Source organism: Phalacrocorax carbo, chromosome 2 (genome assembly GCF_963921805.1).
Source record: "Phalacrocorax carbo chromosome 2, bPhaCar2.1, whole genome shotgun sequence".
Lineage (NCBI taxonomy): Eukaryota > Metazoa > Chordata > Aves > Suliformes > Phalacrocoracidae > Phalacrocorax > Phalacrocorax carbo.
This window is the reverse complement of record NC_087514.1, coordinates 110,327,082-110,354,743: the sequence shown is the minus strand read 5'-3', so window position 1 is coordinate 110,354,743 and position 27,662 is coordinate 110,327,082. Positions and strand designations below refer to the sequence as shown.

At 41.6% G+C, this 27,662-nt stretch overlaps 1 protein-coding gene across 4 annotated transcripts in view; it reads left to right on the top strand.

The window, feature by feature from the left end:
* The window catches only part of HECW1 (HECT, C2 and WW domain containing E3 ubiquitin protein ligase 1), a 273,075-nt gene that overhangs the window by 116,652 nt on the left and 128,761 nt on the right, over nt 1-27,662 (top strand). For all 4 annotated transcript variants that reach the window (XM_064443833.1, XM_064443832.1, XM_064443830.1 and 1 more), the window contains one exon: nt 22,127-22,221. In XM_064443833.1, the coding sequence (XP_064299903.1) occupies nt 22,127-22,221 (95 nt within the window). The remainder of the gene's footprint in view (nt 1-22,126; nt 22,222-27,662) is intronic.

Genomic DNA, 27,662 nt, shown 5'->3' with positions numbered 1-27,662 from the left:
CCTTACAAGTTCAATAGTGATTTTCATTGATCGGAAGATCCAAAAAGGAAAAGTTAAAAATAACTTTTTAAAAAATATCAAGGGAAAAATAATTTTAAATAAAATGCACAAAGATATCAGGAATTTATTTTTTTTTTAAGAAAATGAGTCACATTGTAAGAAACAAAATCGATTTTGATTATGAAGTGCATTGCCACTATGTTGCAAGCATGAGGTGTAGCTGGGGTTAGAAATAAGATGGGCAATGCATGTGTATCAATTTAAGCTCTGATGGTTTTAACTGGCCAGCAGTGTTCCCCTAGACAGGGGCTTCTGAGTGGTAGAAGTACAGAACCAGCAAAAAGTAGTGCAAACACAATGGGGGAAAAGCACTTAGAACAGATGTGTAATCTTTTTGCAGTACTGGAGCACCCGGAAGCTTTCCCAGGAAGCTTGTGGGTTCTTGGGTTGTTGGGTTCTTGGTTTCTAGAGGGTCCCTCTGATCTCAGCAGGCAGATCCTGGAAAGGAAAGCAGCTTTTGGTGCAGCCCACATCTTGTGGACACCCCTCTCTCCTGCCTCTGGCTTCAAGAATCAATCTATGCACAGAAGAGTTTCTTAACAGTGCTGTTGTCAAGCACAGGTGTTACAGGTATATGACTTCAGTTCTGCTTCTCCTTTTCTACTGCGTTAAAATAAGCCTACAGTTGGAGCACCTCAAGGACTATCAGGGGCTCATAGAGATTTCAGAGCCTTGTTTTGTCTTCCTACTAACTTGCTGTTTATCTAAGCTGCTGAGCAGCACTTCCTGAGGGTAAAATCGCTTTACAACCTGGCAGCTCTGGGTTACTCCGGAGATACCTGGGAACCCACACAAAATGACATGTGATTAACCTTCCTGGATTGCCAGGCAACACTTGAACAGCAGATTTACCACACCAAAAAGTGATATGCCTACAGTGTGTTAGATTAGTCTGCTTAATTGCTAGATAAGATTTAAGGATGAAAGAATATATTATTTTAAAACAGAATACAAGTGCATTATGAAGATTTTGCTTTACAACAACAAATTCTCCTTAGCATCTCAGGTATAGTAGCTAATGTTTATTTCTGACTTCTGAACCTCTGCAGCCTATGTTAGCCTAGAGACCTCCAAGAGGTGCAGTTTTCCTGTTTCTGTTGATAAAGGTGTTTGCCTGAGGAGGAATGAGCCAGCCCTGCTCCCTTCCAAAACACTAATTACTTTTTTTTGTTTGTTTATTTGTTTGTCACTGAGGCACCTTGTGGTTGTGGGTAGAGATGGATCTATTTCCTTCCCTCTGCTTGCCTAGGATTTCTTCATTTACATATAAGTGATGTTCTGTAATTAGCATGCTTCTGGATTCAGGCTTTTGGGTGTTGTCCTGCTTACAGGATATTATGGTAAGCTTATGAGCTGCCTGTGAGGAATATTAATTCCACATAGGTAATAGATTCACCATTTTCTTTTCCCGTTGTGAACTGCACAAAGTATATGCATGGCATGTCACAAAAATGAGAAATAAATTTCAATACCAATATAGTTTGGCTTTATCCTTTCTTTTCTTCTTTTGCCTGACTCCTTAGATTTCAGAGAGCCCACCGTGTACCTTTTTTGTATTAAGGTGAAAATGTAAAAGAAAAGACAGGTAGTGACATTTTGGATTGTAGGGGCTCAGTTCAGAGGCAGCCATGGCAGAGTCATCTGTGGTGTTTAAGACAATGCTACTTCAGTTAGTTGTCTGTGTTGACTCTATGCCAGAAGTCGTATCTCACCACCTCACTGTTTTTGGAGTGACCATTTGATTGTTGGCCTTGTAATCAGTTGTCATTGCTGGATTGCTTGCTCCAATTCTGGTAGTTTAGATCATCTCCAGGTGCTATTCCTGAAGGCCTCAGCGTCTTACTAGGCTAGCTAATGTAAGCAAACATTTGGGGCTGAATCAGCTCTTGTTATCTAGAGACTTCAGACGTGTGAGTCTCAGCTGTGGGACCTTAACAGAAAGCCTCTGACTTGTGGTTTTTGTTTATGATGTTCTGGTGCAGAGGGAATTTTCATGTGGGTTCATGTTGCTTTTCCATTTGAATTTCTTTCTGACTTTTGAGGGAAAGGAAATGAAACAGCCAGGAGAAATATCAGCTGTGTTGATTTCCCTGACCAAAGAGTAGGTGGCAATTGAGCAGATCACCCAAGTTTCCCATGATTTCTACCTTACAAAGGCAGAGGATTCATAGGCAGAGTCAATGCAAACTAAAAGCTTAAAGCCTTATCCTGGAAACTCATGCCAGCTTTCAACCTTGTTGCGAAAGATGGTCCTTTTTCAAAAAGATTGACTAAATGTCTCAGTACTGTTTGTAAAGTCCTCCTTATACTTGGTCAGTAGTAGAGCAGAGCTCTTAACAGCTCTAGTGGCCTGTGCTGTGCATATTATACTACGCTGTCAGTGGTGGTTGTGTCTGGGGAAGGCATGGAGTTTAAGCCAGTGTTGGTGCATGTGAAGTGTGTCTTTTGACAGCTGTGAGCAGCCATCCGGAGGGGGCTTCCAGTTGCTCTCTAGAACATCTCTTTCAAAAGATCCCATCTCTAGTTGTATCAGAAACACTTAGCAATGCTCAAAACAGGGAGATGTGTGGCAGTGCATAAAAGTAATAATCTACACCGATGTCTTTCAGTGGGGTTTGAGCTACTTTGCATTATGTTGCAACCGGAACAGGCTTAAGAAGGCCATAAATTAAATGGGAGAAGGCACTTGCTCTTGCAGAGCAGGTCTGTGGACAGCAGGATCCAAACTTCTCCAGAACTCAGAGACTGAAATCATGTTCCTGCTGCAGTCGAGAGAACCAGCTGTTAATTTAAACAGGTCAAGGATTTTACCCAGGAGTGTCAGAATTTGCTATTTAAAAATTATTAACTCCGTCCCTGGTATATATTCGCCAAAAAGCATTAAGATCTGATATAATTTCCCTTTTCTCTTTGCACTTTCACAAGAAGGAAAAGTAACTAAATAAATTGCTTCTGGGATGAAATTTTCTATGGTGGTTTAAGGCCAGTACATGGGTGTTTTGTGACTGAGCTGTGAAACCATGAAAACTGGGTTAATAATGAACCCCTTGACACAGCCTTAACAGTAGCACTGCTAGAAGGCACCCCTGTAATTACTGCTTCTTAACGAAGTGTGCTGAGCTTCTACGATGGATTAAAAATCTCATATTGTGCTTTCTTCTATTAGAAAATGACTCAGTGGAAACCTTTTAAATATATATAATACATGCAAAGATAAAGTCTGCCTCTCAACTAGCCCATTTAGGTTTTGTGCAGCTTGGAAAATAGAATCTGATTTTGCTTTAGCAGATCTATTTCTTTTCCTAAATTTCATAAATTTGTTGCATTTGAGATGCAGTGAAATGCTAAGTAATCCTTCTGTGAGATGCATAAATGATTTAGCTGACCTATGCATGTAATGTGCTGTGGAATATAAATCCGGTTGGTAGGGCACTTAGCAGATTTTTTTTTTTTCTTTACCTGGCTATTTTCAAATAGAAAGATTTCAGGAGCTTTAGAAATATTTTGGAGAAAGGCAGCAGGACTGAGTGGCATGTGAATCTGAAATGAACAAATTCCAGCTGAGAAGACTATTTCTTTTGGAAGGAAAATGAGAAGAGGTAGGTGTGGTCTCTGGCTACCGAAATCAGTGGGAGTTTTTCTGTTGGCTTTAACAAGATGAATCAGACTTTTGACAGCTAGTGTGGAAGAGGCATATAGTCTAGATGTTGGAAAATATTTAAAAGGATAAATTAAACACAAAATTTATAAGTAGTTTTTCCTGTGCTGTAGGCTAAAAGTTACTTAGTCCTTCAAAACACTTTCATTTTAGAAGCCAGAGCTTGGCAAGGCTGACATAAAGATTCCTGCATGCTGGCTGCTGACTCAAAGTAGTATCTGCCAGCCCTCTCTGAGGCCGTGACAGTAACTTTATGGTAGATATATTCTCCAAACCAGCAAGGAGGTGGAAAAATGACCCATCAAAACTATAAAACAACACTGGAAATATATTTACCTCTTTTGGAGTTTTAGTGTGGCACTCAGCGGTTGGATGTCCACAACAGCATTATACAGGTGGACAACATACATGCACATATGCTTTCTTTGACAGACCAAATTGAGATGGTAAAAATGCCCATCTTATGTTGGCTTTTTGCTAGGAGGTAAATTTGTTTGTCCTCTGAACCTGTTTGAGCCTTCAGATCTGGAATGTACATGTGCTAGTAAAGGATATGTGTTTGAAAAACAAGAGGCTGGGTATTTTGTGTGCATGAACTAGGACGGATCCATTAGTTTATGTGAGGTGGTATCAGCTCACAGCAGGTGAGAGTTCAAGTATTTGGTTTTCGGACTAGAAATTCCCAGAGGTAGCAGAGGAAAAAAAACCCTTACAAACCAATCTAGTGCAAACCCATCCTGGAATCATTCTCTCTTTTAGAACTGAAAAACACAAACCAGGTTGACTCCTTGTTCCTCTCCTGTGGTCTCAAAACTTCATTCATGTACCTGTTTGCCCTTTTGTTTTCAGCTCTCAATGCTGCCAAAAAAGTCATGTTTACTGGTGATAGTTAATAAGAAGGGCACCTGCAAAAAAACCCCTCACATTTGCACTATTTTTTTACAACAGATTCTTTTTTGACCTGGTGAGTGAACTAAAACATGTTACCTGCAAATACTTTTGTGTGACCTTCTTGGCATTGTGAGTTGTGTTTTAAAACATATAAGCTATAGAAACATAAAGAGTGGATGGGGGATGTCCTGGATGTGTTTTTGAGCATCTCAGCAAAAGAGATTGGTTTCAAGAGGCTATTACAGCTTCTGTAAGAAGGGCACAATTACCCTGATGTTGGTGGAGCCCCACCAGAATATGTAAAGAAACTGTTTGGTTAATGCAGCTGCAGTACATTATGTAGAAAGGGCAGACAGAGTTTGTGTAGCAGTGTGCCTGTTATTGTTACCATCGCATTAGTTGTACATGATGATTTGTATCCCAAAAGAGCTCTCCTTCCATAGTAGACAGCCCTTTCCCTTCATGTCGTGGCTATAGGCACCTACAGCCAGCCAGTTAGACCAGTAACTTTCAGTCTCACTTTCCATTCCTTCCTCTTCGTTTGTGATTGCTGGGCACGGTGCCAAATACAGTGCTTGTCTGAATGCCATGCTGGGATTTATAACACCAGGAGTAACAGGGTTACAGCGCAGGAGTTTTTTAAAGTACAAACCTGTCAGTGAGGTAAGGGAAAATAGGTGTAGGCTAGATCTGAACAAACAAATACTTTAGAAGAAATTTGAAATGTACTTTTCACTTTTAGTGTGACCTGACTGATTGCAGCTTAAGTAATAATTAGAGCTAAATCCTGTGATGACCTGCTCAGTCCAATCCCTTCAGGTCAGTAGAGAAGCATGCATGTAGTGCCTTACCTCTACAGAGGCAGATTGACCAGCTGCACCATATACCTGCTGGGAGTTTAACTGTTACTGAGCTGCTATGCTCCCAGATGCTAATACACTTGGTTAGGGCTCCTACTGAATGTCATCATAAGCATTGTTTTGCATAAGAGAATACTTTTCTCCTGTGGCTGAAGAACAACCCTGTTGTTATGAAAACTGGCGTATGGAAGGACTAGCAAACACTCATATTCCTCTCCCTTTTGGGTTGGGTTGCCAGAAGTATAATTTTCTTCATCTTATAGTGGAGGAAATTAAGTCAGGAAAGAATGAAACTACTACAGTAAGGCAGTGGCAGAGGTTCAAACAGAACCCAGGTTTCCTGGTGTCGAAGCATTTCATGCGAATGGTCAGTGTGTTTCTGCCCAGAGATGGCAAAGCAGTGGCCCAGGTTCTGCAGGACACTTGAAGTCCTCACACTTGCCCCAGGTGCAGGAAGTTGACATCTGTCTTCCAGACAGCAGGGAAGAGACACAGCATTTTCCTTTTTCAATGTTGCCACATATCTTGGGAGTATAGGAGGCATGAATGTGAGTGCCAAGATTAGGATTAAGTGTCATATTTTAATGTTTATAACTGGAAAATTAGGGGGGAACACACATATAACATACACTTAAGTATAAATTAGCAATAGTATGTTACAAATGCACAGGAGATTACAAGGTAATTTGCTCCAGAATCATCTTTTCTCCACTACTGCTTCCTTTTTTCACATGCCCCTTGCCTCTGCTTTTGACTTTTGTCTAGGTTCTCTGCAAGCTTATTTCTGAAAAATAATGTTTTAAAAATACTCTAGGTTATCTGCAGTGCAGATTCTATAGTCATCCCACTGTGTGTTGTCACATAACAGCTGTTAGATCTTGCTCAGGCTATTGATGATTTGCGTTAGGGTTTGCTTTTCACAGTGCAGCAAATCCTGTGGGAGTTAAGTGTGCTGCACTTGGAGACCTTAGCCTTTACTATAAAAAAATTAAAATAATGTTTCATGTCTGTCATCTATGTGTGTGATTGCAACAGCTTCAGCTTGGACGGGCTTGAGCAAGCCGGGAGTTAGTGCTGTTGGGACAGCAGCTCTGAAGGCTTGCAAATGTCAGCCCAAGCCAACTAAGTGAATGTCTGCAGCTTGCACCATGGGTCCCAGCAGCGTAGTTCAAAGGCAGAGAGAATGCACCAGCCACCTGGCAGACACCTTCAGATGGCAGAAATACTGGCATCTATATACAATTTTATAATCAACAGGAACTAACAATGATTTGAAGACCATTTTTTACAATCTCCCAATGTACATCTTGATATATTTTGTGAGAGAATAAACCTTTCTCACTCTGCAGTATCTTGTCCAGGCTGCCTATGATTTTTTGTCCCCTTGCTTGTTTAAACATAGTAATTCCATTCCTTGTTATCCCAGTATATGTTACAAGATAGTAATTTTTAACCTGCACAAAGAGATTCATAGTAATTTTTTCCCCACAGTTCCATATTTTTATTGCACTTGAAAATAAATACACTCATCCGATGCTCTCGCCATTAGATTCACTGGTCTTTTTACAGTCAGGATATTTTATCTTGCCTTTCAACTTAATGTAACCCATTTGTAGCCCCTTCTTTTTACTGGTATCAAGTCAGATATTTTTGGAATTGCTGAGTTTTAAAAAGTCATGTTTCATTTTGTGATTACAGCAATTTTCCTCCCTAATTATTAGATTGCAAATAAATGGTGAAGAGAAATCGGTATTTTAGAAAAGAAAAAAAAAATCGCAATAGGAGATTGCAGAGGGAATTCTAAGGTGAGAAGTAATAACAGGTATAATACCTCTTTCTTAGCAGCTTTTTGATCTTTTCCTTCTTGATAGCTTGTGCTTTGTTTTATAAATTCAGAGGGAAATTAACAATAGGCACCTAAGCAGCTGCATCTAATCAAAATGCCCTTGTAAATAGTTGTTTTCTGAACAGATTAGCAGCCACATACGGGCCATCTCAAGCGAAAATGTAAGAAATTCTTCACTGTAGAGGGGCTCGTCCAAATGCAACAAAGTTACCTGCTTTCTACTTCTACAGTCGAAATTGTAAAGTGAATCACAAAAGTGTCATAGTATGCTTCCTGTAGAAGATGACTTTGTGGGCAAGCTTCAGAAGACCAGCAGTGTTTAATGGGTCTGTCCTCGTCTTTGTAAAAGGGAGCAGAGAGGCTCAGTGCTGTGTTCCAACATCCCATATGGCTGTGAATCCAACCACAGTCAAAAGCAGAAGTCCGTTTCATGCCTCCTGCTAAAAATGTAATTTTTCTAAGGAACAGGTTTTTCCTTCTTAGTAATCTTCAGAAAGCATCTAACAGAGCTGTAGATCTCAATGAGATGAACTCCAGCCTTAATTCTCATTCTTATGTAAATGTTCCTCAGTTGATTCTGATCCTGAGCCCTCCAGAGCCTCCCTCATGAGGCATGGGCAGCTTCTTTCTGTCCCTTTGAGATCTTGGGCAGAACTTGACATTACCTCTCGAGGCAGAACTACCTCGAGTAGAATTGCTTTCCTGAAAAGCAGTGTCACGTTCTGAGCCTTGTAGGACCAAGTCAACTGGCTTATACACAGCCTGTTACTGTGCACCGTCCATATGATATCAGCAGCAATAGACAGGTGCTGGTGTTATCAATGGCATGCAAATATATGAAAACATACCTAAAGCACAGTCACCGTTCCTACAAAAGAAGTTGGATGCACTACTTTCCCTTCACTGTCAGAGACCCAGCCAGGTCTGAGGACAGAACGGTCCATACCATGTGTGAAAGAAGGTGCAGAGGCACTGCTGTGGGCGTCTCTCTCCCTGGAGCCAGCTGCAGTTCCTCCTCCCTTTTTTTGTCCCTCAAAGCGGAGGTAGTGGCAAATACACACAGCACTATGTAAAGTAGCTGTGATTTTGAAACTTGCAACATGTGGGCCACAGTCAGTATGTGAGCTGGTATTGGAGAAGAAACCATGATAATGAGGCTGATCAGAGTGCGTGATACTGGGATACCCAGGGCAGTGTGTCATTTGTTGGCAATGGGCATCCAAGATCCTCTGATCTGCAGAGATTGCATGGTCACAGAGAAAGAGGAGACCTGAAAAAGGGCTGTGTGTCCCTGTGTGTCCCTGTGTTCCCAGCTAACCTGGGCTTTGAGTTTATTTTTCTTTTCCCAGTCCTCACTGGAAAAAGTAAACACAGTCCCATCCCTGTTGAGCTTAGCAGCAGTATATGGGAATATACCCCTGGTGCAGCACTGTGTTTGCACAGCAGTCACACTGACGAGGTTTTGCCAACCAGCAGCGTGGCTCACAAGTCTCTGCAAGAACCAAAGGACGTGAGCACACTTTCTATGCCTGTGATTTCTCAGCAAATGGAAGACAGGTAGGCCCTGCTTTTGTAAAGCAAAGCATTTATAAGACTAAAAGGAGAGGAGAGGAAAGAAGCCATACCTTGGTAGCATAGCTGGCATGCAGCTTTTTTTCAAGGCTTATGGTTCTGAGTGGGCAAACCCAATTAGTTATGAATGCTTTGGATGTGTAAACAAGAGAATGGATCTGTGTTGTGAAGACACAGAACTCTCTTTTCCTCATTTAATTAATGCTCACAAGACCTACCCAGGTAAGTCTTTGGAATACTAAGAAAAGACCTCAAAGAACACTGTTTTTCAGAACAACTGAACTTTGGGGAATTTTGGCTGTTGGGTAATTACAATGCAAGGCTGTTTGTCGCACACTTGTATTTAATAATGTAACAAGTATTTAGTGATAAAAATGCATATTGTTTAACTGCTGTTCATTTCCTTTCCACAAAGAAGGAGAAAGTAATGTGGAAAAAACCAAAATGTTTGCAAGATGCTAATGTGAATCCAGGAACCAATGTGCCAAAGATCTCAACCTCTGCTGCAGCATTATGTTGTGGCTGGCTTTTGCCTTCCTTAGAGTTATGGTGCCAGAACACAGGTGCAACTGTCGTCATTTTCTCCTCACACTGTGTAGGCCTGTTAGGTGCCTTGCAAATAAAACCAAATAATCCTGGGGTGAAGGGAGAGGTGCATGCCTTTCCTTGGGTTGCTCCCTTGTACATTTTCCTTGCCTTTAATGCCACTGCCTGGAATACAGGTATTCCAGCTTTTGCAAATGATTCTGTTCTAAAATTGTCTGCAAATAGCTCTGCTCTGTGGTAGAGTCAGGAAAGCCAAGGGTTTAAATTGTCATACTTGCCATCGCATTCTTGGTACCTGTAACCTATTACCAGTTGCCTAAGAGAGTACCACGACATCTCTTCTTAGTCTCCTGTGAGCTCTTACTTCGGCCTAAAGTAGTGTTTTCATGTCTTCTTTTACTTGCATTAGGGTGTTCATACTATGATAGCAATGAACAGTCTTTGTTTTATGATAACATGATGTGTAATTCTCTTAATAACTCAAGATTAGTTTTTTAATTTGATGGATAGAAATAGCAGCAACAAAAAATAATGTGCTTAGTGTAGTGGGTAACTGAAGCAATTTTAGCACTAGGAAGCTACTTCTATAAGCATTTTGAATTTTCATTCAGCCATGTTCTGAAATTGACCATTTCTTGCTTTGTTGTCATGGAAATATTAGGCTAAAAATACCTTTAGATATGCAGTAGAGACAAGGAATGTGTGCGTACTGATTCTGAAGAATGATAAATGTATTAAAAAAGAAAAGCAGTCCTTTTTATAGTCTGTGAGTAATAGTGCTAAGCTCTTGCTTCTCTCTTACATCCAAGTGCAAAGGATTTCTTCTTGGTAATATTCACATCTTGATGCCCAAGGACTTAATTGCAACACTCACTTTGTGTACTGCATGACACATGCTTGACTGACTGTAATAGCTCCCAATCAGAGTGAACACTGTGAGTTTTAATATTGCATGGTCTGGCTGCTAAACACAAAGAAACTATTGTTGTAAAGCATTCTTATAGTGACTGAAGCAAGCTTTGCACTTGAAAATGTGCATAGATAGGGCTTCTGACTGGAAGTCTACAGTGTGCCAAGAGAAAGGACGTAACGTGTAAGAGGAGCTGGGGGAATGGTGAAGTCTGTCGTGGCTGGTTTTGGCATTAACATCTGCAAAGGAAACTTTCTTGAGGAAAAATTGAAAGACTGACTCAAGGGAATGTTCTGTTTCTAACGTGAAATTCAGTTATGCTTATCAGATGTGCAGTTAAAGACCATCTCAAGAAGTGCTTTAGCAGGTGTCTTAAATTAAACTGCTACTAATATAAAAGAAAACATTAATCCTCCCTAATCTCAGTACTTGGCTGGGTTTGGAGTTGCAAGGTGTCCTTTTTCATGCTGTCGTCTCCCTTCACACAGCGGGCACCAGGTAAAGTTATGGCTTACACCTTCCTAAATACTAGTCATTGATCATAAGGCTGATGTAATTTTCTGCCTCTGTAAATCCAAAGCAATGCCTGGTCTACCCATGTTTTGAGATCAAGGGGAATGAAAACATGTTGCGATGTAGAGGGCTATGTTTAACACAGTTGGCTTCTGAAGTTCATGTGTTACCTCTTGCTCAAGGCTGTGCCTGAAGGCATAATCCAATCATATGTATTTAATTAAGACTTCAAACTACTGTTACCCTGGTAAAGGCAAGGAGCTGATGCTTCATAGGCACCTGCCCTAGGAGACACTTAACTTGAGGAAGACATAATACCTGGAAGCCTAAAGAATATATTGTGACAGGGGCAGCTGAGAAGATCTTGCTTCATGCCCTCAGTAAGTTTGCAGATAACGCCAAATTGGGCGGGAGTGTTGATCTGCTTAAGGGTAGGAAGGCTCTGCAGAGGGATCTGGACAGGCTGGATTGATGGGCCGAGGCCAGTTGTATGAGGTTTAACAAGGCCAAGTGCCGGGTCCTGCACTTGGGTCACAACAACCCCATGCGATGCTACAGGCTTGGGGAGGAGTAGCTGGAGAGCTGCCTGGAGGAAAAGGACCTGGGGGTGTTGGTTGACAGCCACCTGAACATGAGCCGGCAGTGTGCTCAGGCGGCCAAGAAGGCCAACAGCATCCTGGCTTGTATCAGGAACTGTGTGGCCAGCAGGAGTAGGGAAGTGATCGTGCCCCTGTACTCGGCACTAGTGAGGTCGTACCTCGAATACTGTGTTCAGTTTTGGGCCCTTCAGTACAAGAGGGACATTGAGGAGACAATGCTGGAGCATGTCCAGGGAAGGGCAACGACGCTGGTGAAGGGTCTAGAGAACAAGTCTTATGAGGAGCAGCTGAGGGAGCTGGGGTTGTTCAGTCTGGAGAAGAGGAGGCTGAGGGAAGACCTTATCGCTCTCTACAGCTACCTGAAAGGAGGTTGTAGTGAGGTGGGTGTTGGTCTCTTCTCCCAAATTACTGGTGATGGGATGAGAGGAAATGGCTTCAAGCTGCATCAGGGGAGGTTTAGATTGGATATTAGGAAAAATTTCTTTACTGAAAGAGTGGTCAGGCATTGGAACAGGCTGCCCAGAGAGGTGGTGGGGTCACCATCCCTGGAGTTGTTAAAAAAATGTGTAGATGTGTCACTTCAGGACATGGCTTAGGAGGCATGGGGGTGTTGGATTGATGATTGGGCTTGATGATCTTAGAGGTCTTTTCCAACCTTAATGATTCTATGTGGGACAACCCAGTGGCTGTACATCACAGTAAAGAGAGGAGAGGAGTCCCCAGCTCTGTCCGTCCCTCCTCTGTTGTTGAGCTGTGAGCTATTATATAGTTTTGAGTTTATACCCTTCTCTGTCATCTCTCAGTCTTCTTCACAGTGGCTTTCTTGACACTCAGAACAAAGCTCAGGGGTGTCAGTGTTTCTGTATATTTATTTTCTATCTGTTTATGTTGTGGTTTAATACATATTGGTGTAACTGAGAACACAGTTAGGCACTATATTTCTAGTTCATATTCTTTTCCTGAATATTGTTAGTGATACTAAGGTAGCTAAGGAGACATGAATACAGTGAAACAGATGGCTTTCTGCATGTGAAGCAAGGCTCATTTCCAGTGTACTGGAAGGGTAGATATTTTTTTCTCTAGTATTCAATTTTGATAAAGAGCTGTCAAGACCATTGTAACCAAGATGATGAGCCATTTTAAAACAGAAATGTTATTTTAAAACTGAGTCTGATGTAATTGTTACATATCAGAAGTTACTTTAGATCATCTCCCTCATAAATAGATTAACCATGTGTTTGATTTTGCCTGCAATGTTGTTTTTCATGCAATGTGTGTGAGTGCTTAGGATCAGAGAGCAAACTTTAGGCATGGTTTCCAGTTATTACAGACTCAACTGTCACACAGTTAAAAATGCTTTGATGATTGCAAGTTTTTCTCAAATAAATTGCTCACTTGCTAGTGCTCGTGGTGAAAAACTCATCGTTAAGCTGATTTACATAAAAACATTATATGCCTGTAGGCTGTGGAATTTCATTAAAGTCTCAGTCTTATTGCAGCCCTTAGAATTTGCTGTTTGCAATGACTAAAATGTCTCTCTCAAACAGCTTTTCCTTCTCCTGCTGAGAGACAGGTAAGTTGTTAAACCCCCCCACCCCCCCATTCCCAACTCTTATTCACTCAGATTGGTGCCTATCAGTCCTTTCTTTAGAGAAGTCCATAAAGGCAGAGCAGATAGATATAGCACTGTTGAGTTTCACTGTAAGTAAATAGATAAAATTCTCACCTGATCTGGGCTGATTCCCACTGTCTTTATGAATATGGAACAAATAGTTCTGCTACTTTCAATGGGATGAGAGATGACTCAGTGCCATGAATGGTAAGGCTGAGTCCTTCTTTTTTTTCCCCTCTTCCATCTCACATTTTGGAAGATAATTTTAGGAGGAAATTATTATTTTCAAGGATGTGAACTGTCTAAGCAAACGAAATTTCAATTTCATTACTTATGTTATACAATAAAACTTAAGAAGTGGGTAACAGTCAGAGAATATGCCCTAGTCCAAACTGCAGGTTCTCTACCTAGCTACACAAGGGCTAAAACACCTTTTTATTAAAGACATTTAGCATCATTTGCTACTGGATGGGCAGTGGCATTCTTCCACTGACCTTTCCTGTGGTGGGTATCTGTAGAAGCTTTGCCTTGCTCTACTCTGCCTCGACTCTAGTTGTTGATCTAAACATCAGACTTCCTGGGCACTTTGGTACAGACCCTTGTCCATGATGAACTGGACTTTCACAAGGGCCACTCGATGTCTGTAGGTTTTAATGTGTTCTAACCCCTGCCTGTCTGGACAGAATTTGAGCTAATAGACTGACCATAAACCCCATTGCCATCTCCCCGTGGTTGCCTACTTGGGAGCTTGAATGCAAGTCCCCCAGTACATCCATGGTATTCCCAGTGTAAAGGCAGCTGGCAGTGCTCATCTGTCCCAGCAAGACTGAAACAGTATTCTGCTACCTGCTCTTCCAAAATTCTTCTCTAACTCAAGCCTATGGCCACCACAAATCACAGGTATTTTTTTTTCTTCACCATTTTCCTGTTTTTGTCCCGGATTCTCTTTCCTCACCCCATGCTCCTAATCCCCACAGCTGCCTTCATCTCTTCCTTCAAAAGGGGCAAATTGGAAGTGGGTTCATATTCTCCTCTTCCATGCCACTTGGCACAATGGGGAGATATCCAGGGATACCATTCTTCTGTTCCCGGGAGAGGCACCCCGGCATGGCACAGCCAGGAAGAGCTTAGATCTGTATTGCAGAAAAATCCTGTCTTAGTGCCAGTCTGGAACACACTCAGCACAGATAGGATTTCCTGGGCATTGAGGCGGTAAAATCAAGGGTGTCTCAAATGAGCATATCAAACTGAATTTTTTGAAGAGGCTTATAAGTGAGCTGAATTTTAATGTACTTTACAGGAACAGCAAAAGATATATGCTTAGTATAGTGACTTTTGCACCATATTAACATGGGGGGTAAAAGGAAGGGTCTTCAGAAATCTTTAATGGGTAAACCCTCATGGTTTTCCCTTACCCACACAGCTATAGATTCCTGGATGAAATTTTATTGCTGTGCATCGTCTGTAGATCTGAGGCGGACATCCAACACACAATATTTTATTCCAAATGTATGTATATTTGAAAATGTATAAGCAACCGAAAACAAGGTTTATAATGAAAAATGTCAAGCAACTTTGGTAATCAACAATGCTAGGTGTCCTGCTTGTATGGAGAAATATCAACAAATGCTGGAAATGAATGTATAAGCACACATCCATTCCAACTGCGAGCAATCTTTAGTAATGAGTCTTGCCACTAGGACAGTTTTTACGAGGGTAGCACATGAGCAACAGCCTAATGAAATTAGATCTATATGTTCTTCCTGTACAGCAGTTTACAGAGCCACTTTGTTGTATCTCTAATGTAATTAGAAACTCCCAGATAGCTTTATTTTCCTAGGGTAAAAATGGTGTGATTTTGTCTGTCTTATGCTCAGGAGTCTCACATGAAAAATTTCTGAATAATGCTAATTAATCACAGTGCATACATGGGTAAGCAGATGAATGTCACTTCATATGAACAGCATAGTAATAGAGGTGGGTTACACAAAGCTAGGCCCAAAATCCATGTAGTATGGAGCATGCAACACTGAGGCTCAAACAAGTGAAACTAGGGCAGAGGAGGCTAGCCCACTGACTGTGAGAATTTGTTCCTACCCGTTAGTTATTAGTGTACTAATTTGCTGTATTGCCTTGTGGTGGTTGGAGGCAGGTAGCTGCTGAATCAAATTATCAAGCAAAGGAAACAAAAGTGATAGTCAATAGCAAAGAGTATCCACAGATCACAAATAACAACAGAACAAAGAATCAATGACATAATAAGTGATAACCATCAGCTCTCCTGTTATAAAGGAGGTAACTTCAGCCCTGGATGTGCAGTCCTTGTGAAGCAATAGTAGTCTGTGACAACACCATCTGATAATGAAATAAAATTACTAAAATCATCTAATCTGTTCTTCGAATATCCGTTACAAATACTGAAATGCATTATTTATTGTTGAGAGTAAAGGTTATTTGACTGTTATAACTGTGCATTTCTGCACCTTGACAAGTTTGGATTTTTTGCTTAAATTTAATCTTGTTTAGAAGTTTTCTGGGTGTTGTACTGCTTGGTTTGTGCTTGAAATAGTTGATATGTACTGGTCAGCCTTAATTCTGTCCCCAGGTGCCTTTTCCTTTCTTGCCTGGAAGCATTCTAATAATCTGAAAGGTGAGATCTTAAAATCTCACATCTCGCAGTTTCTCACCAGTCTTTCAACAGTCTGTTCACATGTGTTTGTGCACATTTTAGAGCAGGGCAGGGAAAAAGTAATCAGAAAATCGGAGGAAATTCTGCAACTGGGGTTAAAGAAACACATCTGTTTAGGCCTCATTTGGTTTTAAACCATTAGCTGTCTAAAAACTGAGGTGCCTTACGGAAAACTGTAGGTGCGGTTGTGATACTAAACAAATACTGTGAGTAGATGCATTTTACATCTTAAGGAAATACACAGTCCATAGCTGGCTGAGTAGCAGAGCAGCTTGATGGCTGTAGTGTCACCATTGGATATTGGACAGGCAATTCCTGGAACAGGCAGTTTTTTCTGATTACAGCACAAGAAGTAAGAGCCATTGTTTGCATGGAGCAGCAGCACGCATACACGATGAAAATAAACGGCACCATGTATTGATGCTATAAGTACAAATTAGATCTGCCAGTAACAACCTTACCTTTTATCTTTGTTCTGTGCCTTCTTTGCTGACAGGGCAGGTATAGTATTGGGTGAAACTACCTAAATTTATCTAAAAACCGTTGATGCTTAGGGAAAGGCTCACCCTGGAGCACTGGGTTTCGGCTCTTTGGGTTGTACAGTTTTCCTGCTATCTACACATCCAGCAGTATTCAAAAGCAGGTGATGGGTGCTGGAGGCAGATGCAGGTAGAGATGGGTGGTCAGGCATGAGAGGTGGACAGGACATTGCCTTGCACACTGGGTTTCACATGTAGCTGCAGATGCAGAGGGCACTTCTTTCCTCATTCTTCTTCAGGTTTGACTTTCTTACTCTCTCCCTCTCTGCCTTTCCTTGCCTTCTTTCTTTTTCCCTGCTTTTTTCTAATTTAGTCTCATTTAGACAGTCCTAGTCTTTCCCCCCTCTCCCCGTCCCACTCTCTCTGCACAGTGATTCCCTTCTAATCTCAGTCCTCTCCTTCCCTCAATTTCCACATCAGTGCCGTTGCTTACTCAATTTGAGTGCTGCAACACCTCATATAAACTGTCATTAATCTCTCTCTGTTTTGGCTTCCCACTGTAATTCCTTGTCCATTTTTTTTTTTTTTTATGCCTCTCCCAGTTTCCCCATTGTATTCAATCAGTTCTCCCCTCCACTGACTCCTTATTGATACCTTCTTTCTCTGCTTCCAGAGGTCACTATGGCTACTTTAATTCAAGATGGTCCCATAGCAATACGATTCTAGCACAGTATCCTATGTTTGTGTATTCCACTTGTGGGTCTTCTCTAGGGAGAACATGGACTTGTGATTTAATTGCCTCGTGCTCTAATTTGGTTCACTTCGTTTCCACCCACTTACCAAAGGCAGCTACCTTTTCATTACTGATTTTTGACACTTCTCATTTTTATGCACAATTTTTGCCCAAAAGAGCAACAGCTCTTTTAGTAATAGACTGAATTGATCACAAAAGACTCAGTTTTTAAGATGGGCATTACTTCCCTGAGAGGTTGTTCAGTGCTGAGAAATGCTTAGCTAATACCCAGTCACCTCAACTATTTAACTGAAACAAAAAGTGTCACGGGAGTAAATCACAACTAGATTGTGGAAGTGCCTCAGGTGCATCACACACTCGCATTAAACACCAACTGATGCTTCTTGCACCCCCCAAATAATATAATTTAGTCTTTCCTTGAAATACCCATTAGAATGGTTGGGTTTAGTTTTTTGAGGGGGGTGGTGGTGGTGGTGTTTGGGGGTTGTTTGTTTGTTTGTTTGTTTTTAGTTTAACAAGGCAAACTGCTTAATGAAAGCTAAGCCTGAGACCAGACTAGCCTTAGTAAGTGTGAAGCAGAGGACTGTAAGAGCAAGTGACCTTTTGAGGAGAGATTTGGGGCAATTTTGACAACTCTGAAGGAATGAGGAAGATGAGTAGGAATGGAGGTATTTTACAGGGAAGGGTTATCAAATAAACCAACAGGAGCAATAACACAGACAGAAAAGAAGAATGGGTGGATGATGGAAACTAGGACACCTCTTAGAGGATTTCAACCTTCAATACCTACAGCTGAACTTCATCAGCAGACCCTACTAGATTTTATCTTCTCTCACTTCAGTTTAGTAAGGAGGTAGGGTGTTTTCAAGGGCTTGGGTGGTTGTGGAGGCAGTATAGAATATTGCCAAGAAGAGTAATGTTCAGCTGGTAAATTAATTTTCCAGTTAATTTGCAAAACTGATTTGGTAATTGAGATAACTTGGGGCTTTGATAGAGAAACAATTTTCTGCAGACTGGATTTTTTTCTTGTGAGAGGGATGAAGCTCTGTTGCAGAGTTGCTTTCTGGCAAAACTCAAACTTCTCAGAGTTTTCCTCTGAACAAGGAGTGGTCTCTCTGTTGTCCAGGGATGGGCTACATCCTGGCTCCTCTCCCTTCCCTGTGTGCATCCCTCCTATGGGGACCACAGAGGTGCTTGCAGGCTGTGGTGCAAGGAGCAAAATTGAATCACCTCTCCTGTTGCCTGGCTCTGATTACCCTGCCTTGCCTTGCCTTGGGGGGGCTTGCTTTCAGGCAGCTGTATTTTCTGCACCCGTGATGGTTACAGCAGTGGGTCTGAACACACAACTGGGAACTGTCTTGTTTATATCAATGCAGTGGAAGGCTGTAACACAGGCATAGTATAATGGAGATACCGAGCGTGGTGTAAAGGGAATACAATGCTGTTTTGTTCTTGATCCGTGAAAATTGCTGAGTAGTTTGGTAATTGTCATGGGCACAAATATTTCTGAGCATCTTTGGACATCTCATCTCTGGAAGATTTACCAGTCTAACTGCCATTTATGCTAATTGAAAGGAGAATTTAACCTCATTACTTCCTGACTTTAACATCATAACTTCATTACCTGATCCAGTGAGCTGCTACTCATAATTACTGAGATGAAAATAACAATGGCACATATTTATTTATAACTGGGGATTAACTAGGGAACACCTACTCCTGACCTGTGCGCTGTGCCATGTAGCTAGGGCAGCAGGACAGAGTTAAATGGTCTCCTTTATTCCACAACAAGCTCATCTACAAGGCTACAATGCAAATAGCCCTTATAAATACATATTACATATGAATGCCAACTGGATAATAGGTTAATAAATATCACTGCCTTATCTATACAGTGCTTTCTGTTCCTCTGCAGAGGCAGTGGTACCAAGCCAGTGAACGTCTGCATCCCTTTTCGAAATGTCTTAGAGGTGATTCAGGAATACAAGAACAATCTTCAGGCGGATTAAAATGTTAGGACTCTATTGAAGTGAAAAACATGGCACCAATGATGTTATTTGGAAAGAATGGCTTCTAGTCAAAAAGAGCCCAGCTAGGGTGTAAGTGCCATTTTTGCACATAAGGATACCTTATGTAATTCTGCAAGCTTTATACTTGTTAAAGTCTTATCTGTCTGTTGACAATAGCCATTTTCCTAATATTTTCAAGCTGAAAAAGATCTGGGAAAAAGGGGGAGAGGGGGAATCAAGAAAAAAGAAAATGCTGTTCCCCTGATGTTTCTGGAGCAATTTCTTAAGCTGGGAAGGCCCCATAAGACCTTTTGCTATCAGATCTGCTCTCTGAATGAAACCTTTGACATTCATTAATCACCACCTCAAATACTGCATGATGAATGGCTCTACATCTGCCACTGTTTTGAGTTGGGTTTGACACCTGCATCTCTCTGGGTTGCCTTCATATCAGTTTGCATCTGTATGTGGGCGCTTCATTGAAAATTAAATTAGAAATAGTTGTGTGAGACTGAGAGAAATCTTCAATACCCACATGGTTCTTCCCAACTACATATTCGATCATCTTAGTAATCCTTTGTCCTTGAAAGCAATACTAATATCCAGAATACCTACATAAGGATATGCTCTTTCCTTTTCTGTTCTCTCTGTCTAATACTCTTAGTTTAATTGATTCTTTTAAGCCATAGTTTCCCAATGTATGTGGTAACTGATTTCCTTCTGTCAACCTACAGCGAGGTTTCCTGCTGTGAGGTCTGAAGGTTGTCATACAGGCTAGTAGCTGGAGTTATATTTTATTAACTACATGAGTTAATAAAAATTAAAAAAAAAAAAAAGTTTCTCTTTATTCTAGCTCTCAATGTTCCATGCAAACTGTAGCAAAAATCTCAGGAGAGGAAAATTAAGATTTGAATAATTGGTGAGAACTGCATGTTTTAGCTATTGTGGTATCATCAGCTTTTGCTGTGTTCTCAGTGAGGAAATGAGTTAGCTGCTGAGCTGTTAAAAGTCCTGTTGAGAAAATTGCAATGTGAAAATTCAATCTGGACTTGCAGTTTTTCAGTCCCACAGGTTCATCCAGCTTTTTTGCTGCCAAAAGGAAACAACTTCTGCTCCCAGGTGCAACAACAGGGTCTCTTGCTCAGCTGCACTGACATCTCAAGTAATTCTCTTGAATTTGCAGAAGTTTGTTTGGGGCATAGATGCAAATTAAACCCCAGGATGGGCAACAAAGTCCTCTGTGGAGGTGCTGAAGGACTTGGAGCCTGTTCCACTTCTTGTAGAGTGCTGTGTAGTAAAAAGGACACATGTACGCATCTGTGCCTATAGTGGGAGAGGTGTGTGTTTTCACTGTGTGAGCAGAAATGTGCACCTGGTTGCCTGATGAAGAATGAGCTGTGGGGATGGAAAATATGGTGGCAGATTAACTGCGCTGGCACAGCGCTTCTCTGCCTGTCCCTGCTGCCTCCTCAGGGAGGAGTGCTCAGAGGCCACCTGGAAATGAGAAGCGCTCAAACTACTTGGGAACATAAGCTCTTTGGTTTTCATTTCCTAAGTCACATTTGAAAATTGGGAAGGCTTTACATTCCTAAAACTATTTTGTCTTTCAAAAAACAAATCAGGATTTGTTTTTCCTCCTGTATATCTGTATGTGTCAGGGTAAGCAATTCAGGCCTGCATTTTTGAGGGTCTCCACTGCTTTTCATGTCCCCACATTTTGCTTCCACCAGGGGCACTGCAGAGTTGTTTTTTTGGATCTACCAAATGGCACATCACAACACCATAATCTATGGCCAAGGTCCCAGCTCTTAACGTTGCATAATCTTCTGTCATAGCTGCACTACTTTCGCTTATTTTGTTACTGGTATTAAAAGAGCAATGCAATTTGTACATTAAAAGATTGGCATGTCTGTATTAGTTTTTTTACATAGGCACTGTAGTTACAGTGAGTGGTGTTGTAGCTCTGGAGGCAAAGGTTGGTGCTTTCCCTGGGCATCAGCAGCAGCTGCAAAGCAAGGTGTTATGGAAAAACTTGATTATGAGAAGTACTTTCAAGTATATTATGGAGCAGCTGAAAAGTTCCATGGCATTATCCAGTTAGAACTGCAAGATGTGAATACAGCTTTTATTTAAGCATGCATTTTTCAGATCCCACAAACATGCCTGTTACATACATATGGTGCATACCTGCTGTGTCCTGGCCGCATGTAGGCAAATATCAACCCAGTTCACATGCCAGTTTACTATGGAAGAAAACTCCTGCCTGCAGGATGTGCTCCAGCAAGTCACCAGGTCTAGGCAAGTGAGTGAGTGGGGTTATGATGCATATTAGCAACTTTTATCCATTTGGAGTTACAGACCAACAGAGAATGTCTCCTCCTTGCAGCAGACAAGAAGGTGGATCATAAGAGAATCATTGAACAAGAAGCTGATTTCACTTCTTCTGTGCCTTGATACGGTTATTCAAATGGGTTTCCCTCACTTAATACATTTGTCTGAATATCAATGCATGTGGTAAAAAGCAGCGCTGTGACTCCAAAATCATGGTCTTGCTTGTGTTCCTCACCTAAACCAAATCTTTGGAAGTCAGTGGAAATACACTAAGATGGAGTCTCGTGGTACCATGCTGTTTCTGAAAAATGTTTAAATGCAGTAACTGTCATAGTGGTTAATCTGTCTAGCTACATCCTTGCCCTGACAAAGGCCAGAACAAATTGGTTCAGTGAAACCTGACAGTGAGCAACTATGCAATCTTGTCCTAAGGAAGTTTCTCACTTTCTCTGCACATTAGTGTTTGGTGTGTCTGAAAAGGGAGGGTTCCTCCGTCCCTACTTTCTTCTTATGAGTATAGATAAAGGATGCTGATCAGGTACTCTAAGGTCTGTCTGTCATAACTGCTGCTCAAAAGAGCATGGGGTTTTAACTGTTTTAAGTTGCAGGAACTGAACTCTAAATTTCACTCTGGCAAAGGGGAGGATTGGAGGCAGGAGGTATTCTGTTGTGCCAACCAACCTGGAACAAACCACATGCAATTTAATTGCTTGCCAGCCTCATGCCTGTGAGCTGCAACCAATTGTTCAGCTTCTTCCTGGCAGTTATTCTAATCTAAAATAATTCTCTTTTTTTAGCTGAAACAAAGATCTGCTTCAAATACTACCATGGCGTGAGTGGGGCGCTACGAGCCACAACTCCGAGTGTCACAGTGAAAAATAATGCAGCTCCCGTAAGTTATGCTGGCCTTTTATTTTTCACATGTTTGTTCCCTGCTGTCACTATGCTATGCCTTGCTTTCACTGCTGGCTTTATATACTTTTATATGACAACTGAACATAATATTTGCTCTTCAGTGCATTGTGGTACAGAGAAATGGGTAGTCTTTCAGTTAAGATGTGGGCTTGTATGCCAAGGGAATGTAGATTCAGCTTTCAATCTGTCACAAATACCTTCTCTGATCTGGAGAAAGTCTCATGTCCTAGCTGTATCCCATTCTGTAAAGTTATCTTCTCTGGGCTGAGTGTTGCGAGACTTAGGTGATACCTCTGGAGGATTTGGGATTCTTGGGCTGTAAATACAACAAATGTCCAGAAAAGGAGTAAGATTTTCCTGCTTTAAGGTGCTTTTACTCAAAATCAAGGCATGAGCATTTTCATGGCAGTACTTCTAAGTTCCAGGAAAAGCTATGCTGTGACATGCTCCGTCAGTGGTAAGAAGTGGGCATTTGGGTCCTGATCCATCAAAGTACTGAGGATCATTTTTGACAGACCGAGGCTTCATTGACAGCAATTTTGGTTTGCTAGAGCTTAGCAAGCTCTGGGGCTCAAATGGCTCTAAACAGCTATATATGTTGCATGGTTTTGGAAAATTTGGTCACCCTGAGAGTGAGATACTTTTTAGAAGCCTGCAGGGGAACTTGACCTCCAGGCCTTGCTGACAGAGTTTCATTGCCTGCTAGGCTCATATTGGCAGAGATCTGCATGAGCTGCAGAGTTTTAGTCCAACCAGCATTAGAAAAAGACTAGCTCAGATGTTGTTTAATCTGGAAATTAATCTGTTCAGGAAAGGTCTGTCTTAGCTGTGGGTGTATGCAGGTTTCAGTGGACATCACTGAAGCTTAAATTTTGAAAGTTTGGGTTTGGGGGGGGGGGGGGTGGGGGTTGGTGTTTGGTTTTTTTAACAGTTGATACTTCTAAAACCACTGAAAAGTCTCACATGCTGTGTTGATGGTGTCTGGTTGTACCAGGGCCAGGAAGGATTTTTTTTTTCACCCTTAACAGATACAGAGACATTTGATGGTTTTTCTTTGCCTTGTTTTGATGTGCACAATAGCTGCAAACTGGATGCTGGGTAGGGCCTGATGGTGTGTCTTTTAAGAATAAAAGGGATTCATGTCTTGATAAGCCCTTCTTACACGCTCACGGTGAATTCATTTGACAGTTTGGAAGCCTGGAGAGTTTCTTTCACGTGTCTTCAGAGTAACATTATGATGTGGCCTTGGATATCTTCATTTTGTGGGACGCTGAAAGGTTTTTTTTAAGTCTGTAGTGAGTGGTGTCTTGTTGACTCAGGACTTACTGTTCATTTCCTGGTTATCATCAATTTGTGGAGACAATCTGTGCATTGATTTAGTCCTAGTCTTCTCTGAAAGGTAAGCCAAGGCAATAAATACTAGTAGGCTGAGAGATAAGAATAATCTTTCTTCACAATTCATATCCATGTCATAGACCTGAGTTTGAACCAGTTAAGCAAATTTTTCAGGTCTAGTGTGGAAGGGTTACTCTATCATTATTAAGTATCAACAGTATGCTTTAACTTAATAGAAGAATGTATGAGGACCTGTGCCTTTGTGATATGCAAATAGGTAATCCCTCCAAGTTGTTTGGTTGAGGCCTTTACATATATACGTATATATATGAGGAAATAAAGTGCCTTAAGCAGCCATTCGCTTTCAGCTGAGCAGGACTCACGTTTAAAAGAAAGTCCTCTTTGTGCAGTATTCATGGTCTTCATAGAGATCAGATGAGAAAAAGAAACACCTATTATGACCTTCAGCTGAGTATACTGTACATGGATGAAAAATAAAATATAATAAAAAGTGGTATCAGATAACAGTTTTCAGTTTGAGGGCCAAACCAGTGTCCTTGGAAATAGCATTCTCTTCATATCATCTATTTTTTCCTGCCTTTCTGGGTTACAGAATAGTCTGTGTGGTTTTGGCAGTTTCTTTTGCAGACCATGGAGGCCAGCAGTGTTGTAGGTGCAGCATCAATGTCTCTGTTGTCTTCTCTTAATTATTCGCTGCATGACAGAAATATTTGGTGCATTGTAAGGCAAGTACTAAGCAGTGAAGACAACAAAAGCAAAGGAATAGCAACAAAGGTTATGCAATATAAACCTGGATGGACGCCCCTGTAAGAGTGCAAGAGAAAAAAAATGGTGAAGATTTGAAAATTCCTTTAGAGTTTAGAGAAAAATAATGGACTGTTTCTTGCATATGTGAAGGCTGTCAGCTAAGTATGATCCTCTGAACTCCAGTCCCAGCTGAAACCGTCAGATGGCTTTCCCCATCTGCCTCTCTGCCGTACATGTCCAACCTTTACTACTAAATTTGTTGAATATTTCACAGCATGCTGTGCCTTTGGAAAGTGGTGTTACCCTCACTGCACAGATGGAGAAGGGCATAACAAGGGATTTCCTCAGCCCTTGCCTTTTCCTGGGTTCTTGTGTGCCTCTTCACTGGCTGTTGCTGGGGTATGGGTAACACCGTGCAAAATGCAGACATTATGCTTAGAACTGCAAACACACAGAAGCACTGTGACCTCACTAATTTCACTAATGGTAAATTCCAGACTCAGGGGGTTTTTTTAGTGGAAGGAAAGGGGGAGAAAGTGTTAAAGAAATCCCAAAATAAACCATTATATCTATTTTAAAGCATATTTTTTCTAAATAATGGCTTGGAACAATGATCAGAAAATTGTTATCCAAAAGAAGCAGCAGATATTCTGGTTTGTACTTTGCTATGCTCATCCATCAGCAGCCAGAGAGTAAATGCACAGCTTTCCTTATCCATGTTGCCACGTCCCTCCCCATCCCTTTGCAGTGACTCCACAGTGAAATATACTGTGTGGGCAGTCCTATCTCTTTTTCCTGTGTCTTGAATCATAATCTGAGCATGGCTGAGCAAGGAGGATTATTTTATTTTCCCCTGTTCCTCTGTATGATCAGTTAGGGGCCGTGACAGTCTAGCGCCACACCTATAGCTCATCTGTGAGCCCTGAGATTTCTTAACCTAGTGAGACTTGATGCACCGGGGCACTCTGTGATTGAATTGGATGCAGCAAACTCCTCAGCTGTTTTTACTGCTCCAGTGATTCAGAGCATTGCCCCAGGGTCCCAGGATGCCATTTCTCACAGTACCAGCAAAAGCCACAGTTCTCTGACTGCTGTGGCCTGGGTGCAGAGAGGGGCTCTGCTCAGAGGGAACCTTCTTCAGATCCTGAGGCAGGTTTTTGCACATCCTTTCTGCTGGAAGAGGAAATCCTGTAGTCTGTGCTTAGAAATTTACCTTCTTTTGCAGTCAGTAGGAGGTTTAGCAGTGCCTGTGGGACCTTAGTGTGTTAGAAATAATAGCTTTGCAGGGAGAAAATGTCAATAGGCATCTTGCTGTGGCTATAGGGGCTGAAGTTTTTTGACGAGCTGGTTGCCTTGAACCAAAGGGAATTTTGCCATTGTAGTGATGGCGTCACAAATTCACCCTGAAGCTTAGGCTGTCAGTAGGGGCACAGAGGGACTGAGGCTTTGTGTACTTGACACAAGCAAACCTTTTTGTTTGGTACAGCTTGGGAAAAAGATCGGGAGCAGGTGTCCTTTGGGGACAGGTGACCTTCTGGGACAGTGTTTTCACTGCTAGCACAGACTCATCTGCAGCTGATGCCAGAGCCACCCAAGCAGATTCTGTCCAAGCCTCCAGTTGTGTGGCACCTCCCGCAGTGGGGGCAGCAGCTGGTATATTGGCTGCTCGGACCGTGTCCTGTCCTGTCTGTCAATGAGACCTGCAAACACCAATAACCAGCAGTAGCCTAACACCACAATCTGAAAAAACAACAACAACAACAAACACTTCATTTTTTTGTCTGACTGGAGTTCACTGCAATTGAAAAGGGAAAAGAAGCTGGAGGTAGTCATGCTGGGGACTGTAAGCAGTTGCCATTTTTGTTCAGGCACTGCTGAGACCGTATTTAACTGGCAGTTAAAAGGAATCCTGCTTCCAAAGGGGAAAAAAAGTTGCTGTGTAAGTTGGATGTCTTTATATAGCACCAATAGTGCTTTAGGCTGAGTAGCATCTCGCATTTCTTGTATTATGAATGTTCTGCTCCATTTGAGTTTATCTCCTTACACTGTAACCCTGTTATTAGAGCTGCCTCGCCTGCTGATTAGGATGCCCTGTGGTTCGTTGTCAGTGAAAAGTCCTGTCACATTTTATCACCTGTGAATCATCAAGCTTGAGTATCTGGGTAAGAAGGGCTGTGCACTTTGGCCAATTCATACATGGCAGGAGCATAAATGTGAATTTGGGGGCAGCAGATAGGCCTGCAGGCAATGGCAGTAAAGTGGAGCACCTGCAATTCTGGAAAAAAGGAACATCATGGCTGGCTTCTTTTTTTCTGGACTGGTGGTACTCTGAAAGCTGGGTTGCTTATACACCGTAGTTTATACTACTAAAGCATAAGCATTAGAGTGGTATGGATGAGCAAACAGTTTTCTCAGTAGAAAAGAACATTTTTCACAACATCTGCAATGTTCCTCTGCTACTCTTCACTTATTCATAATGTTGTCACCACTAATTCATCTTTACATCAGATGTTGTTGCAGAAAAACAATACAAGTTACAGCAATTAACTCTAGCAATGGGGAAGTGTTATCTTGCTAGTGTGAAAATGATTTAACCTGAATGTGGCTCTTTTGCAGTAAAATAAAGCTGGCATGAGAACAGCATACGGAATGAAAAAGAAGAACCTTTTCCCCTAGGAGTTTATAGCCTAAAAAGATAAATTGGATACATCACAATTAAAAGACAGTAAGTGGAGAATCAATGTTTTAGCCTCAGGGCAAATGTCTTCACTAAATTGGGTGCATTCACTCACTGTGTATTAGATGCAAAGAACCACGGCTGATCGAACCTCTAGAGCTTTCGTGCCACAGTTCCTGTCTCGTAGATCATGGTGGCACTCGTCAAATACACTTAGCATCGTGGGGAAATCTATGTAAATTGGAGCTAATGATTGAAAGAGACCTTCTCTGTGTTGTGTTTGTGTGGAAATGCTGCCTCAGCTGGGTTTCCCACAGCAGGAATTACTGCTTGATAAGCTGCTGCCATTTGGTGGTGACTGATCATTCCTGAGGACTTCCTGCTGTAAATATTTGCATTATGTGCTGTCACGTCAGAGCGTGGGCTGCTGAGGGATGTTTGATAATGAAGCATTCTGCCTCATTTCCATGTATGTGCTGCAAGCCGTGATTTTATGACATTGTGCATGTACAAGCAGCTGTATCTCTCATTCTTTCCAAAGGCTGGATTTAAAAATCTCAGCTGTGTGTTCTTCTTCACTTTGTGTCTTATTCTGTGACAGGTGAGTTTTAAAACTGTCTTCTGTGTTTCTGGGGCAT